Source organism: Sesamum indicum, linkage group LG2, assembly GCF_000512975.1.
Source record: "Sesamum indicum cultivar Zhongzhi No. 13 linkage group LG2, S_indicum_v1.0, whole genome shotgun sequence".
NCBI classification, from domain to species: domain Eukaryota; kingdom Viridiplantae; phylum Streptophyta; class Magnoliopsida; order Lamiales; family Pedaliaceae; genus Sesamum; species Sesamum indicum.
The window spans coordinates 1,015,718-1,029,101 of record NC_026146.1 but is presented as its reverse complement, the minus strand read 5'-3'; the positions used below and the strand labels follow the sequence as shown (position 1 = coordinate 1,029,101).

General features: G+C 39.8%; 4 protein-coding genes across 4 annotated transcripts; all 4 read left to right on the top strand.

The window, feature by feature from the left end:
- LOC105176314 (GDSL esterase/lipase At1g29670) lies at positions 1,084 to 4,377 on the top strand. The gene is made up of 4 exons (XM_011099084.2): positions 1,084 to 1,557; positions 2,179 to 2,406; positions 2,771 to 3,023; positions 3,961 to 4,377. The coding sequence occupies exons 1-4, from the start codon at positions 1,177 to 1,179 to the stop codon at positions 4,191 to 4,193; spliced, it is 1,095 nt and encodes a 364-aa protein (XP_011097386.1). The 5' UTR covers positions 1,084 to 1,176; the 3' UTR covers positions 4,194 to 4,377.
- LOC105176308 (G-type lectin S-receptor-like serine/threonine-protein kinase At1g34300) lies at positions 4,829 to 7,786 on the top strand. The gene has a single exon (XM_011099072.2). The coding sequence runs from the start codon at positions 5,187 to 5,189 to the stop codon at positions 7,557 to 7,559; it is 2,373 nt and encodes a 790-aa protein (XP_011097374.1). The 5' UTR covers positions 4,829 to 5,186; the 3' UTR covers positions 7,560 to 7,786.
- On the top strand, positions 7,786 to 10,780 carry LOC105176300 (G-type lectin S-receptor-like serine/threonine-protein kinase At1g34300). Its single transcript, XM_011099058.2, has one exon. The coding sequence runs from the start codon at positions 7,811 to 7,813 to the stop codon at positions 10,589 to 10,591; it is 2,781 nt and encodes a 926-aa protein (XP_011097360.2). The 5' UTR covers positions 7,786 to 7,810; the 3' UTR covers positions 10,592 to 10,780.
- LOC105176292 (F-box protein At3g07870-like) lies at positions 11,299 to 12,854 on the top strand. The gene has a single exon (XM_011099045.2). It carries the CDS (start codon positions 11,486 to 11,488, stop codon positions 12,677 to 12,679), a length of 1,194 nt encoding a protein of 397 aa, XP_011097347.1. The 5' UTR covers positions 11,299 to 11,485; the 3' UTR covers positions 12,680 to 12,854.

Below are 13,384 nucleotides of genomic sequence, written 5' to 3'. Positions count from 1 at the left end.
TAATTTTATCATGAATTATGAGATGGGCCTAATATCATACCTAAAAATAATATTATTTGACTTAGGAAGAAAAAATTGTGATCTTGAAATGTATTATTATCAAGAATAGGAAGCCACCACTTGATGATGATGTTGTGATGATGCATGTTGAAATAAAATAATTGGTGGGCTCTTCTTTGTTAAATAATTGATAAAGATATAGTAAATAATTAGAGAAAAATATTTTTTTAATTTATTTGGGTTGAAAAAGAGTGCTTAATTATTAGGTAAGTTCCTTGGTCTTGCTATATATATCGCCAACTTCAGCAACTATACTATTTTAGGGCATGAGAATGTCATCTAATAACTAATTACCCATACCTATAAATTAAATATTTGTGTTATTTGATTTGGTTGACTATTTATGGATTAAATGCATCAGAAGTTTGAAAAAATAATAGTAATACATTAAAAATACCTTTTTTTTTAATTTCTATTTCTAAAAAAGTACGTTTGGGACTCGCTAGTGTGAATAGTAACGAGCTTTTTCTTTAAAATTCGGAAGTTTATTTTATTTATGAAGATATTATTATTTTTACACGGGATAAAATAAATTATATGTCCCACTGTTTATAAAGATATGATAATCATAATAACATCCTAATGGCTTCATTAATTGCATTTCTTGTTACTATATCATACAATACCATTTCAAGAAAAGACTTAAAAGAGAGGTTTGTATGAATTTAAAATAAATGATTATTATCGAAAATAAGTTGAAAAGAGGGAATTTGGTTTACAAATTTTATTTTATTTTTATTTTTAAATAATTTCAACTTTCATTACGACTTAACTAACATTTTTTTTTTACAATTTATTCCCATCACAAAAATAATAGTTATTGTAGAGTACTGTCTCCACGTTCCAGCAAAATATCACGTAAAAGGTTATTCTTCTCAACCAACAGCAAAAAGTCTAGCAAGTTGTGTATGTGTAGTGTGTGTATGTAGTTTGCAAATTTGACGATTCTAACACAGTCAATAAAGACAATTTAATTTTCGAAGGGAATACAAAATCTAGAACACTGCAAAAGATATAACTGTATTTCTTATTTCCTGCTCTATAAATGGATAATAACACCACTGGGATTTTGTCCAAACAGAGAAAAAAACCAAACACCTCTAAGTCCTAACCATCATGTCTCAAAGACCACTATTTTGTTTGTGTCTCTTTGCAGTGTTTGCAGCTCCATCCATTTGTCTCACACCAAAGCAAGAATCCAAAATCAGGGGAATGTTTGTGTTTGGGAGTTCTCTGGTTGACAATGGGAACAACAATTTCATTCAAAATTCCTTAGCCAAGGTGGATTACTTTCCCTATGGAATTGATTTTCCTCTTGGCCCTTCAGGCAGATTTACCAATGGCAAGAATGTCATTGACATTCTGGGACAAAGATTGAACCTTCCAACCTATATTCCACCCTTCAATGATCCCTCAACTAAGGGAAGTAAGATTGTAAATGGTGTCAACTATGCTTCTGGTGGTTCTGGAATACTTGATAATACTGGTGCACTTGCAGTAAGTCAATCCACTTGTTTTCTTTCTCTCTTTTTCATTCTTTATTCTCTACTTAGTATCACTAGTTTGAACGTTACTGACAATGTGAAGTGCGCTACTTTATGTAGCTGACGACGACGAACGCTCAATCAGTTAGTTTTCTTAGTTTGGGTAGCAAGAAAAGAAAGACGGTTAGGTTCTCTTTGTTGGGATGGCTGAAAATGTAAAGCTCGCTGTTTTATGTGGATGTATTATAAGCTGGCGGTGTCAGATTGTCAATGAGTGAGTTACCTTAGTTGGGGTAGCAAGAAATGCAGACGGTTAGGTTCTCTTTGGTGGGATCACTGATAATGTGATGTCTGCTGCTTTATGTGAATGTATTATAAGCGGACGGTGACAGACTCTCAATGAGTTAGTTTCCTTAGTTGGGGTAGCAAGAAATGCAAACGGTTAGATAACTGAAAATATAAAGCTCGCTATTTTATGTGAACGTATTTTAAGCGGGTGGTGGCACACTCTCAGTGAGTTAGTTTCCTTAGTTGGGGTAGCAAGAATTGAAGACGGTTAGGTTCTCTTAGTTGGGATAATCAGGCTCTGCTATATATGCTCATGTCTGTGTTGTTTGATTTCCTTTTCATGCAGGGCAATGTGATAGGTTTGAATCAACAAATCAGAAACTTTGAGGAGGTGACTCTACCAGAATTGGGGATGCAGCTGGGAGAGAGAAGCACAGGAATCCTGTCTCAGTTCTTGTTTGTGGTGGGAAGTGGAGGAAATGACTATTCACTGAATTACTTTCTGGGCAACAATAATGTCAGTGTTGAGGCTTTCACTGCCAATTTGATGACCACACTCTCTAACCAACTCAAGGTACTTGGATCTTATTTTTACTGCAGTAGTTTTGTGGATTTAAAGTAATTTAGGGAGTTTGAACGGCTTGATTACTTGGTTTGTAGTAGCATAACAACGTTAGTTATCTTCCAAATGTGTCATATGTTAGAATCATAAAGAAGATAGTTTCGGATCTATAAGTTATTGCTCTTGTTTCTAGCTATAATCAAAGAAGTTCTTCGAAACTCGCTTCATGGATGTTAATTGAGTCAAGAAACAAAATTTACATGCATTTGATATTCCAAAAGAAAAGGAAGGAAACATGAATGTTTTGAGGAAATTGCATTTGTTAAACTGCAGATTTCTTCTGACCATTCATTGCCTGACCACTTATGTTGTGCAGAGGTTGTACGGTTTGGGTGCTCGCAAGTTCGTGCTAATGGCAATCAATCCTAATGGTTGCAGTCCAATGGCTACAGCCAGGGATCCAACAAGCAACGGTTGTGTGCAAAGTTTAAATAGAGCAGCTCATATGTTCAATGCCCAATTGAAGGACTTGGTGGTTTCTATCAGGCCACAAATGCCTGGTTCTAACCTTATTTTCGTCAATTCATACAAAATTATCAGGGATATCATAAGATTTCCTATTTCTAGAGGTAAGCTTTTATATCCTATGATGATATATGCCCTTAAACAAAATTCATTAAAAAGAGAAGTTTAAAGTTAAAGAGGCAACAAAAACGAGGGATCTAAGACAGATCAACGAGTAAAAGGTTTACGGACTGATATCATGGTTTTGGTTTTATGATTTATTCACGTACTATATTGAGATACGACAAGGTTACTCGCATTTCACTTTTATGATTTGAGGAATGCTAATTACGGTTGTGAGTATGCAAGTTTATGAATGTAGTCATCAAGATGGTGTGATGCATAAGGAAAATAGTGGTCTAGATTTGTACACTCACTTGGCCGCAAGTGCAACTTAGCATTCGTCTCCTGAGGTATTATATGATGAACTAGATTAATAGTATAACAGTAACTTAATAGTAGCGTATATCCTCATTTTCACTATAATAAATGGTACGCACTGGAGTCCATTATTTAGTTGCCATCAGCTCAAGACTTGAAAAGGATATGAATATATACATTTATATCAACTGACAAATGGCTCCCACAGGAAGTTGTTCGACATCAATTTCTTCTTTTCTACTATAGGAGCATTCAGGACATGTTGGTATCCACACAATTCTGTATTAAAGATGTCGACAAATACATCATTTGAGTCATCAGTACATAATTATATGGACCCTCATGATATGCTTAGTGCCCCTAGCGCAGCACGAAATGAGTTACATTTTTAGTTGAAGATTTGGTACCTAACCACATGCTGGCCCTTCCTATTCAACATGATAGCAGAAAAATGAAGGGCCATTTTTCCTGTAATTTGACCACTGATCTCTGCCTGTTTTGTTCTCCTCTGAGACAATTTCCCTTGTAAAAAGCAAGAGAAAAGGTTATAAAACATATCTTTTGTCCACTTATTCAGCACATTCAAAAAGACTGAAATATTGATCTTTCTTGTTCATGCAGGTTTCAACAATGCCAGCAACTCTTGCTGTGAAGTAACCAAGATAAGCGAAGGCGGAACTGGAATTTTGTGCAAGAGAGGAGGGACAGTTTGCGCAAACAGGAGCGAATATGTGTTTTTTGATGGCTTGCATCCAACAGAAGCCGTAAATGTTGTGATTGCAGCAAAGGCTTTCGCTTCCTACCTGAAAGCTGAGGTCTACCCTTTCAATGTCAAGAAGCTCTCAGAAATTTAAGTTTCTTGTCTCTGTCTATGGAGCTTCCCCTATTTTTATTAATAGTGCAGTTTTAACAGTGGATGCAATAACTTGTTTGTATCGTTTGATTGGTTTAAAGAATGGAAGTACTTTACTTTCTTCCAACTCTTTGAGCACGTGATATACGAACTTGGACACGCATAATTAGGCTTGTGCATGATCATAGCCTACTATATAGCTACTTAAACTCAATTCAGGCTCAAATTAATCAAACTTACGTTTAAGATTACAATGCGAGATGAACCAGCAGAACATTAGACTTGGTTTTCTCATTTGGACAGTTTGTCAAGTCTTTGCACTGAACTATACCTGGTATTATGGTTTAACGTATCAAGGAGTATAGAACGTAACGTTACGCAGAAGTTAGTGGAAAACTTTGACTACCTGCGTGCAATTTGGTTCCACTGGTTTCTGTTCTTGGTCATGTGGTCCACTCCCAGGAAAAGAATTGGACTCCAAGGTTTCAGCTGAGTTGAAAAACATGACTCAATTAGAAAAGCAATAGTGCTTGTCTTTTTGGTTGAAAAACCAACCAAGAAAAGACTATAAAATAAAGAGGGATGCTAAGTCATTAACAACCTATTGAATAGAAAATATAGTTGAAATGAGGAGTTCCATCTCAAAATAAACTATTGAAAGTTCAACAATCTAGCAAAATTCGTGAAAACCATCATTAGCCATCCTCTCATCTTGTGGTTGAGAAAACTGAATGGGACATCATGCGAAGATTCATAAATCTTGATGGTGCAATATTTATATCATTCTGCTTATGTAGGTGGAATAATAGTGGTCCCCTTTGTGGTACTGGCATTCCAAAAAATATCTGTTGGTGAAAAAAAAATAGATCTGCATTTTTCTTACAATTGATTCATTCTTTTGGTTGCCTTTTTGTTGCTTACTTTCTTGGTTTCACATATTTGGATTCAGCCTTAAGGTCGGACAGGAGAGAAAGTGAAGTTGTTTTCATTGAATATGTTCCTGCTTCTTTTCATCTTGTTGTCAGCTGTTAGCGTTGTAGCTGACGATATATCTCCAGGCTCAACGCTTTACGCCTCAAATCCAGAACAGTCGTGGAATTCTCCTAACAACTCTTTCTCACTTTCCTTCATTCAAGAATCTGAAAACACATATTTTGCTGCCATTATCTATAATGGTAACCCCATCTGGAAAGCAGGTGGTGATCCTGGTGGGGCTGTTGATTCCTCAGCTGCACTTCGCTTCCTCCCAGACGGAAACCTCCAGCTGGTGGCAGGGTCAACAGGTTCTTTAGTATGGCAATCCGGCACTTCTGGACTAGGCATCACCTCTGCTTCACTTGAGGATTCAGGTAATTTTGTACTCAAGAACGGGAGTTTTCCCATTTGGACAACTTTTGATAATCCAACTGATACAATTCTCCCTGGACAAAATTTCACTGTTGATCATGTTCTGCGATGTGGGTTGTACTCTTTTCGTCTGTTAAGGTCAGGGGTAGCTCTCCAGTGGAATGATTCCATAGTGTATTATACCTCTTCAGGGATTAACACAACTGGTAGCTTAAACTTGACTTCACCAAGTCTAGGCATGCAGCCAGTTGGGATATTTTCGCTTTATGATCCGTTGCTTTTGACTCCTGTAATTATGGCTCGAGATATTGACTATGGTGAAGTAATTGATAACACTCTAAGGTTTGTGAAGTTGGATTGTGATGGGAATATGAGGATTTACAGTTCTGCAATGAGTAGTGGAAGGGGAAGTAAGGTTGTGACATGGACTGCTGTCAGTGATCAGTGTCAGGTTTTTGGTTATTGTGGGAGGTTTGGAGTTTGCAGGTACGATGAGTTTAATGTTAATCCAACCTGCAGTTGCCCATCAGAGAATTTTGATCCTATCGATCCGAGGGATGCTAGGAAGGGATGTAAGAGGAAAGTGGAAATTCAAGGTTGTCAAACAACAATGTTATCTTTGAATAATGCTTTGTTCTTGACATTCCAGCCAGAAATCAGTTCAGATCTCTTTACGGCGAATATCAGGGCTTGCCCATCATTATGTCTCGCTGATACTTCGTGTGTAGCCTCAACTTCCTTGGCAGACGGAACAGGAGTTTGTTACATGAAAAGATCAGCATTTATCAGCGGATATCAGTCTCCAACGTTCACTAGTACGTCATATGTGAAAGTCTGTGAGCCTGCCATGCCAAATCCTCCATTCTCTTCTAGTAGAAGTGACAAAAAATCTGAAGCACTGAAGATTGCTGTTGTGGTTCTGGGCTGCAGTTTGGCTCTGGTCATTCTAGTGGTTGGTTTTTTGTGGTTGTATCGGAGGTCTAAACCAAAATATGAAAGTTTACTTCCTCATTATTCAGTTTCTGACTATGCATCTGGTGTTCCTGTTCAATTCTCATACAAGGAGCTCCAACGTGAAACGAAAGGCTTCAAGGAAAAGCTGGGAGAAGGAGGATTTGGGTGTGTTTATAAAGGAACCCTCTCAAATAAAATGGCTGTTGCTGTAAAGCAGCTGGAGGGAATTGGCCAGGGAGAGAAACAGTTCAGAATGGAGGTTGCAACAATCAGCAGCACACACCATCTAAATTTGGTGAGGTTGATCGGATTTTGCTCAGAAGGCCGACACAGGTTACTGGTGTATGAGTTCATGAAAAATGGCTCTCTCGACAGTTTTCTGTTTACTTCAAAAGACAAGAACGTTCTAAATTGGGCACATCGGTATAGCATTGCCTTGGGGACTGCAAGGGGGATCATGTATCTGCACGAGGAGTGCCGTGACTGCATTCTTCACTGCGACATAAAGCCTGAGAACATTCTCTTGGACGAAAACTACAATGCAAGAATCTCTGATTTTGGGCTTGCAAAGCTCCTGAACCTGAACGACCATAAGCACCGGAGCCTAATCACCGTGAGGGGAACCAGAGGGTACTTAGCTCCAGAATGGGCCGCGAATCTCCCAATAACTTCAAAAGCTGATGTGTACAGTTATGGAATGGTGTTGTTGGAGATAGTAAGTGGAAAGAGGAACTTCGAAGTTTCTCCCGCTACGAATCACAAGAAGTTCACATTGTGGGCGTATGAAGAGTTTGAGAAGGGCAATATAGAGGGAGTCCTTGACAAACAGCTCATAGAAAGTGATATAGACATGGTGCAAGCAATGAGAGTCATCAAAGTAAGCTTCTGGTGCATTCAAGAACGGCCGTCGTTTAGGCCTACGATGGGAAAAGTGGTGCAAATGCTTGAAGGGATTGCTGATATACATAAACCACCTCCACCTGTGGCTCTGGTTGAAGGATCAGCACCAGCTTCATCAGTTTATTCATCCCAAATGTCAGCAATCTCATCTTTAGCTTCAGAATGAAAGATGTGGAGGGAAATCTTGATTGAGTGTGTCATCAACAGCTTTCCTTATGCCTGGAAATACTGAGTAGGACTTGGAAGAATGATAGCCAAAGTTGATTCTGTAAGAACCCTTTGATGAATATGATTTGTTTAGTCTTTTGTTGTCTTTTTCAGATGTGAAATCAGAAACGGTTGTGTGATTTTGTAGTCATAGTCTTTGTAATACTTAATGATTCTTAATTTAAATAGTGATCTGATATTTAAAGATCAATGGTAAAATCATGCCTTGGAAACAAAAAGAGGGAAGGAACACCAAAGTCAAAAGTTGGACAAGATATTCTATGTATACCCAACCGTAGATTAGCTGACCCCACAAAAACATATGAATACATATACCCCCAACTACGGTGTATTCCTCAGACTCTCACCGGTATTCCAACGCCAGACTTACAAAGTCAAAGTCGTCTCGTCCAACACACACTCTATACCTGTGTTCTTCCTCACCTTTATGTCATGTCTTTGTGGTTTGCAGTGATAAAGTATAATGAGATGACGCCCCCACCACTGCTCCTCCATCTCTTCCTCCTTATCTCCGTCGTCTCCGCCGCAGACATCCCTCTTGGCTCCACCCTCTACGCCTCCGACCCCAACTCCAAATGGGCCTCGCCTAATGACACCTTCGCCTTTGCCTTCACTGCAGACCCTACTTCATCCGCCCGGACCCTCGTCGCCGCCATTACATACAACAATATATCCATCTGGCAAGCCGGCGCCTCCACCAACTCCTCCGCGGTACTCCGCCTCCTTCCTTCTGGGGACCTCCAGCTCCTCCCCTCTTCTTCCTCCACCACTCCCCTCTGGTCTTCCGCCACCGCCAACATCGGCGTTTCCGCCGCCTCACTTGAAGAATCCGGCAATTTTATACTCAAGAATGCCTCCGGTGCCACACTGTGGTCAACCTTTGACCACCCAACTGATACCGTCGTTCCCACACAGAATTTGAATGTCAGCCATACTCTTTCATCTGGGCTATACTCATTCAAGATTCAGAACAATGGGAACTTGACACTTTTGTGGAACAACACCATAATCTACTACAACTCGGGGCTGAACTCTACTATGAATTCTAACTTAACAAATCCAACTCTTGACCTTCAAGCCACTGGGATTCTTACTCTTTCCGATCCCACGCTTGCGACCCCTCTGGACTTGGCTTACAGCAGTGATTTTGCAGCGGAAGGGGATATTTTGAGGTTCATGAAATTAGACACCGACGGGAATTTGAGAATTTATAGTTCCGCTAAAGGTAGTGGAACTACAAATATAAGGTGGGCTGCAGTGAGTGATCAGTGTCAGGTTTATGGATTCTGCGGGAACATGGGAATATGTAGTTACAATGAGACTTATCCAGTCTGTGGATGTCCTTCTGAGAATTTCGAGTTGATGGATCCAAATGATAGTAGGAAAGGGTGTAAGAGAAAAGTGGAGCTCCTAGATTGCCCTGGGAGAGAGGCTATGTTGCAGTTGGATCATGCTAAGTTCTTAACATACCAACCTGAATTGGCGTCACAGGTTTACTTCGTGGGGATTTCACCTTGTAGGCTGAATTGTCTTGTTGGACCTTGCGTCGCCTCCACTTCTTTGGCGGATGGATCAGGGCTATGTTACTTGAAGACGAGTGACTTTGTTAGCGGCTACCATTCCCCAGCTATTCCTAGCACTTCATTTGTGAAAGTTTGTTCACCTGTGATGCCTAATCCCTCAGTGGCTTCAGCTAGTGGAGGGACACGGACTAGATGGAGACTGACGGCGTGGTTGGTTGTGGTTGTGGTGGTGGTTACGCTTTTGGGGTTGGTCGCTGTGGAAGGTGGTCTGTGGTTGTGGTGCTTCAGGAATAGCCCCAAATTCGGGGGATTATCAGCTCAATATGCACTCCTTGAGTATGCATCTGGTGCACCGGTGCAATTCTCGTACAAGGAGCTTCTTAAGGCGACTAAAGGATTCAAGGAGAAGCTTGGAGCTGGAGGATTTGGAGCTGTGTATCGAGGGGTTCTTGCAAACAGGACTGTGGCTGCAGTGAAACAGTTGGAGGGGATTGAGCAAGGCGAGAAACAGTTTAGGATGGAGGTAGCCACTATCAGCAGCACTCACCATTTGAATTTGGTGAGATTGATTGGATTTTGCTCGGAAGGGCGGCATAGGTTATTGGTTTATGAATTTATGAAAAATGGTTCTCTTGATAACTTCCTCTTTACATCTGCGGAGCAATCAGGAAAGCATTTGAATTGGGAGCGTCGGTATCACATTGCCTTAGGGACGGCAAGAGGGATCACATACCTTCACGAGGAATGCAGGGACTGCATTGTTCACTGTGATATAAAGCCTGAGAACATTCTTCTGGATGAGAACTACCATGCAAAAGTTTCTGATTTCGGTCTTGCAAAACTTGTTAACCCCAAAGATCATCGGTATAGAACCTTGACAAGTGTGAGGGGAACTAGAGGTTACTTGGCTCCAGAATGGCTTGCTAATCTTCCAATAACGTCCAAATCCGATGTGTATAGTTATGGAATGGTGTTGTTGGAGATTGTGAGTGGAAGGAGGAATTTTGAAGTCTCAGCAGAAACTAACCACAGAAAGTTCTCTGTTTGGGCTTACGAAGAGTTAGAGAAGGGTAATTTTGAGGCAATTGTGGATAGAAGGCTTTACAACAACGAGATAAATATCGATCAAGTCCTGAGAGCAATTCAAGTTAGTTTTTGGTGTATCCAGGAGCAACCCTCTCAAAGGCCTATGATGGGCAAAGTTGTTCAAATGTTAGAGGGAATTATGGAAATTGATCGGCCACCAGCCCCTAAGGCTGTCACAGAAGGGTCCGTTGGTGGCACTAGTGTAACGGCAAGTAGCATCAGTGTTCTCTCTACCTTTGCAGCTTCAATGCCAGTGCCCTCTTCGTCGTCATCCCTCCAAACTGCTGGAATTTCATCTTCTGCCTCCGGAAAGCATGGGGAACGAGCATCGTCTTCATTATTACACTCCGAGACAAAGTGATCTTATAATGCCTGCAAGAATTGGTTAACCAAACAGAAAATGAAGACGATGAAACAACTTGTATCTTGCATTTATTGCCCTCATTATGAGATGCAGTATTGTTTTCGTTCTTGCGTTTTGTGACAACAAAGCTATTTGTAGTAATATTGTATCAAGAAAAAATAAGGAATTATAATTAATGTTTATATAGATGTTTCTTCTTCTTTTGTCTTGATGATATATTTATTTCCTTTTGTTTGGTAACTTGAACCTTTACTAATACTCGAGATAGACAACAAAACAATAATTGGTTACTAATTAGACCAACAATCAAAACACTTGACAACAAACCAATTTTAATGAGTTTTGCTGTCTATGAAGCCATGTACGCCAAAGACGGGCATAAAGTTCAAAACAGATTGAAAAGATTTCTAATTTAACCCTTACCAAACACTTAAACATTCTTTATTCGTGTATCCAGCTAAATCATTTTATAAAGGTTGACCCTGCAATAAGCAATTGAGGACAAGAAAACTTCATTTTCTTTTGAAATATATCCTTTTTCCCATAGGGGAGAACTTTCTTGGACATTTCAGCAAAGAGGAGAAGAAATCTACACCTCATGCTTGAAATCAATCCAAGAAAAACACACAGACAAACATCGTATAAGGTTAAATCTCTCAGATAGATACTATTACTCCCTATTTCCTTTGACCAAAGAGTTAAGAAAGCAGGGCGAAACTTCCTATCTTGTCCATATTCTGGACTACCGTGTCCCTGGTCAGAAAGACTAGCGCAAGTCTTTATTAAGATTAATACCAGAGACAAGTCTGAGCCTCCATACTTTTCTGACGAGATTGGTGTCAAATCTCCCACCAAGTATATTCTGAAGAACATTATATATACAATCCCACAATGAACCAAGAATTCTTTACATATCTACCATCGGAACTCATCATCAACATTCTCTCAAGACTTCCCATTCGAACCATCATAAGTTGCAAGTGTGTTTGCAAGTCATGGCACAACCTACTTGACACTCCCGAATTCGCAAAATCCCATCTTTCCATATCAGTCCCCGGGCTAATCCTCTACGAATCCCGGGGACACTTGGAATCCCGGAGACTCTTGGCATACATGGAAATAATTGAATTTGAAGATGAACTCGATCTTGAGGCCCACGAGCTTCACTACAATCCAGTCACTGAAATTAGCTGCAGGGAATTCATTAATGAAGAATATCCTGGTTTAGGAATACAGGGTTCTGCTAATGGTTTGGTTTGCTTCCGGAAAATAGGCCAACATCCTGAGACTGTTTACGTTTGCAATCCAATCACTCGTGATTATATCCAGCTTCCAACTCCTGGAACTATCTGGCACTACCCCACAATAGTCACTTATGGATTTGGGGCCAGCAAAACCAGTGGCCAACACAAGGTTGTCAGGATTTACCATGAATGTAGACGTGACCCCGACACACATAAATTGCTGGGAATTCCCAAGTCCGAGTGTTGGGTTTACACTCTTGGAACAGGATCATGGAGGAGAATTGCTCCAGGTCCGAAGTTGGAGTACAACTGTCGTTCCACTGGGGCTTTTCTGAATGGAAATCTTCACTGGTTGGTGACAGATTTAGAGGGCACTGATTGGATATCTTGTCTTGATCTTGAGACAGAAGTTTTTAGCACCTTTTCTCCTCCTCCTGCTATTCCGGAAAGAAGCAGATTTCTTGGGGGGCTTACGGTTTTGGGGGATTGTCTGTGTATGTGCGACAACACGTCTGATGATGAAATCGTGATCTGGTTGATGAAGGAATACGGGGTGGAGAAATCTTGGACGAAAGAATTCGTGATCAGCAAAGTCCCAAATTACGCAGGGAAATCTTACGAGGTGGTTTACCCTATCAAAATCTTCAAAGATGGAGACATTTTGATGGCGTGGCAGGAGTTTAACCTGTTCTACCACTCCCTCAAGAATAAAACTACTGCAAACGTTGATATACCTAAACTGCACACCACAATGACCACATACAGTAAGGAGGCAATGCTTCACACCCCAACCTTTCTTTCACTCCAAAGTTTCGCAATGGAGAACGTCTGCTCATTCTGAGAGATGGAGATGGAGAGGGTCAGGCCCAATAGGTCTCCGGTAGAATCTGTTGTGGTGGATATGGGCCTGATTTGAGGTTCACACCATGTCTCTTTTTAGACCCAAATCTGTCTGTTTAACATTGTCATTGCATTTATGTAATTTTTGTTTAGTAATAACAGCACCATCCCCCACACTCAGATGTGCCTGCTTAATTTTCTGAACTTTTTAATAATTGAGTATATATAAATAAAATAATTGAACATTTGAAAATTAGTAAGAGATGAACAAAAGTAGAATCCCAAATAAGAAAACTGAAAGGGAGGATGACAAAATTAAACAAATAAGAGGAGAGTGAAAAAGAGGAAAATGAAATAAAAAACAGAGATAATGAAAGCATTCAGTTTCATGTTTTTAAATAGTAATAGTATTATCAAGGCATTAAAAATCATATCAGTAGCCCTTTGAGGCTTTTATTAGGCTAACTTGCTTTTTCAGTTCCACAAAAATAAAAAACGGGATTTGCTTTTTTTTGGTCTCATGATTTATGATTTCTTTTTTTTTTTTTTGTACCAAAATTGTTAAGAAATTCTCAAAATTAGTTTCAAAAGTATTTTTTATTTAAGAAATTTGCAAAATTAGTCCCACAAGTCTTAAGCGCTTCTGGGACTATCCTTGCAAACTTTTTAATAGTTCTGAGGCAAAAAACATGTGAATCATAGGATT

Bases quoted from the DNA above. Each gene is read 5' to 3' on its own strand.
- LOC105176314 (XM_011099084.2), top strand. From the start codon at position 1,177: ATGTCTCAAAGACCACTATTTTGTTTGTGTCTCTTTGCAGTGTTTGCA. The intron at 2,407-2,770 runs GTACTTGGATCT...TATGTTGTGCAG, and splicing joins CACTCTCTAACCAACTCAAG to AGGTTGTACGGTTTGGGTGC. The intron at 3,024-3,960 runs GTAAGCTTTTAT...TTGTTCATGCAG, and splicing joins AAGATTTCCTATTTCTAGAG to GTTTCAACAATGCCAGCAAC.
- LOC105176292 (XM_011099045.2), top strand. From the start codon at position 11,486: ATGAACCAAGAATTCTTTACATATCTACCATCGGAACTCATCATCAAC.
- LOC105176308 (XM_011099072.2), top strand. From the start codon at position 5,187: ATGTTCCTGCTTCTTTTCATCTTGTTGTCAGCTGTTAGCGTTGTAGCT.
- LOC105176300 (XM_011099058.2), top strand. From the start codon at position 7,811: ATGGTAAAATCATGCCTTGGAAACAAAAAGAGGGAAGGAACACCAAAG.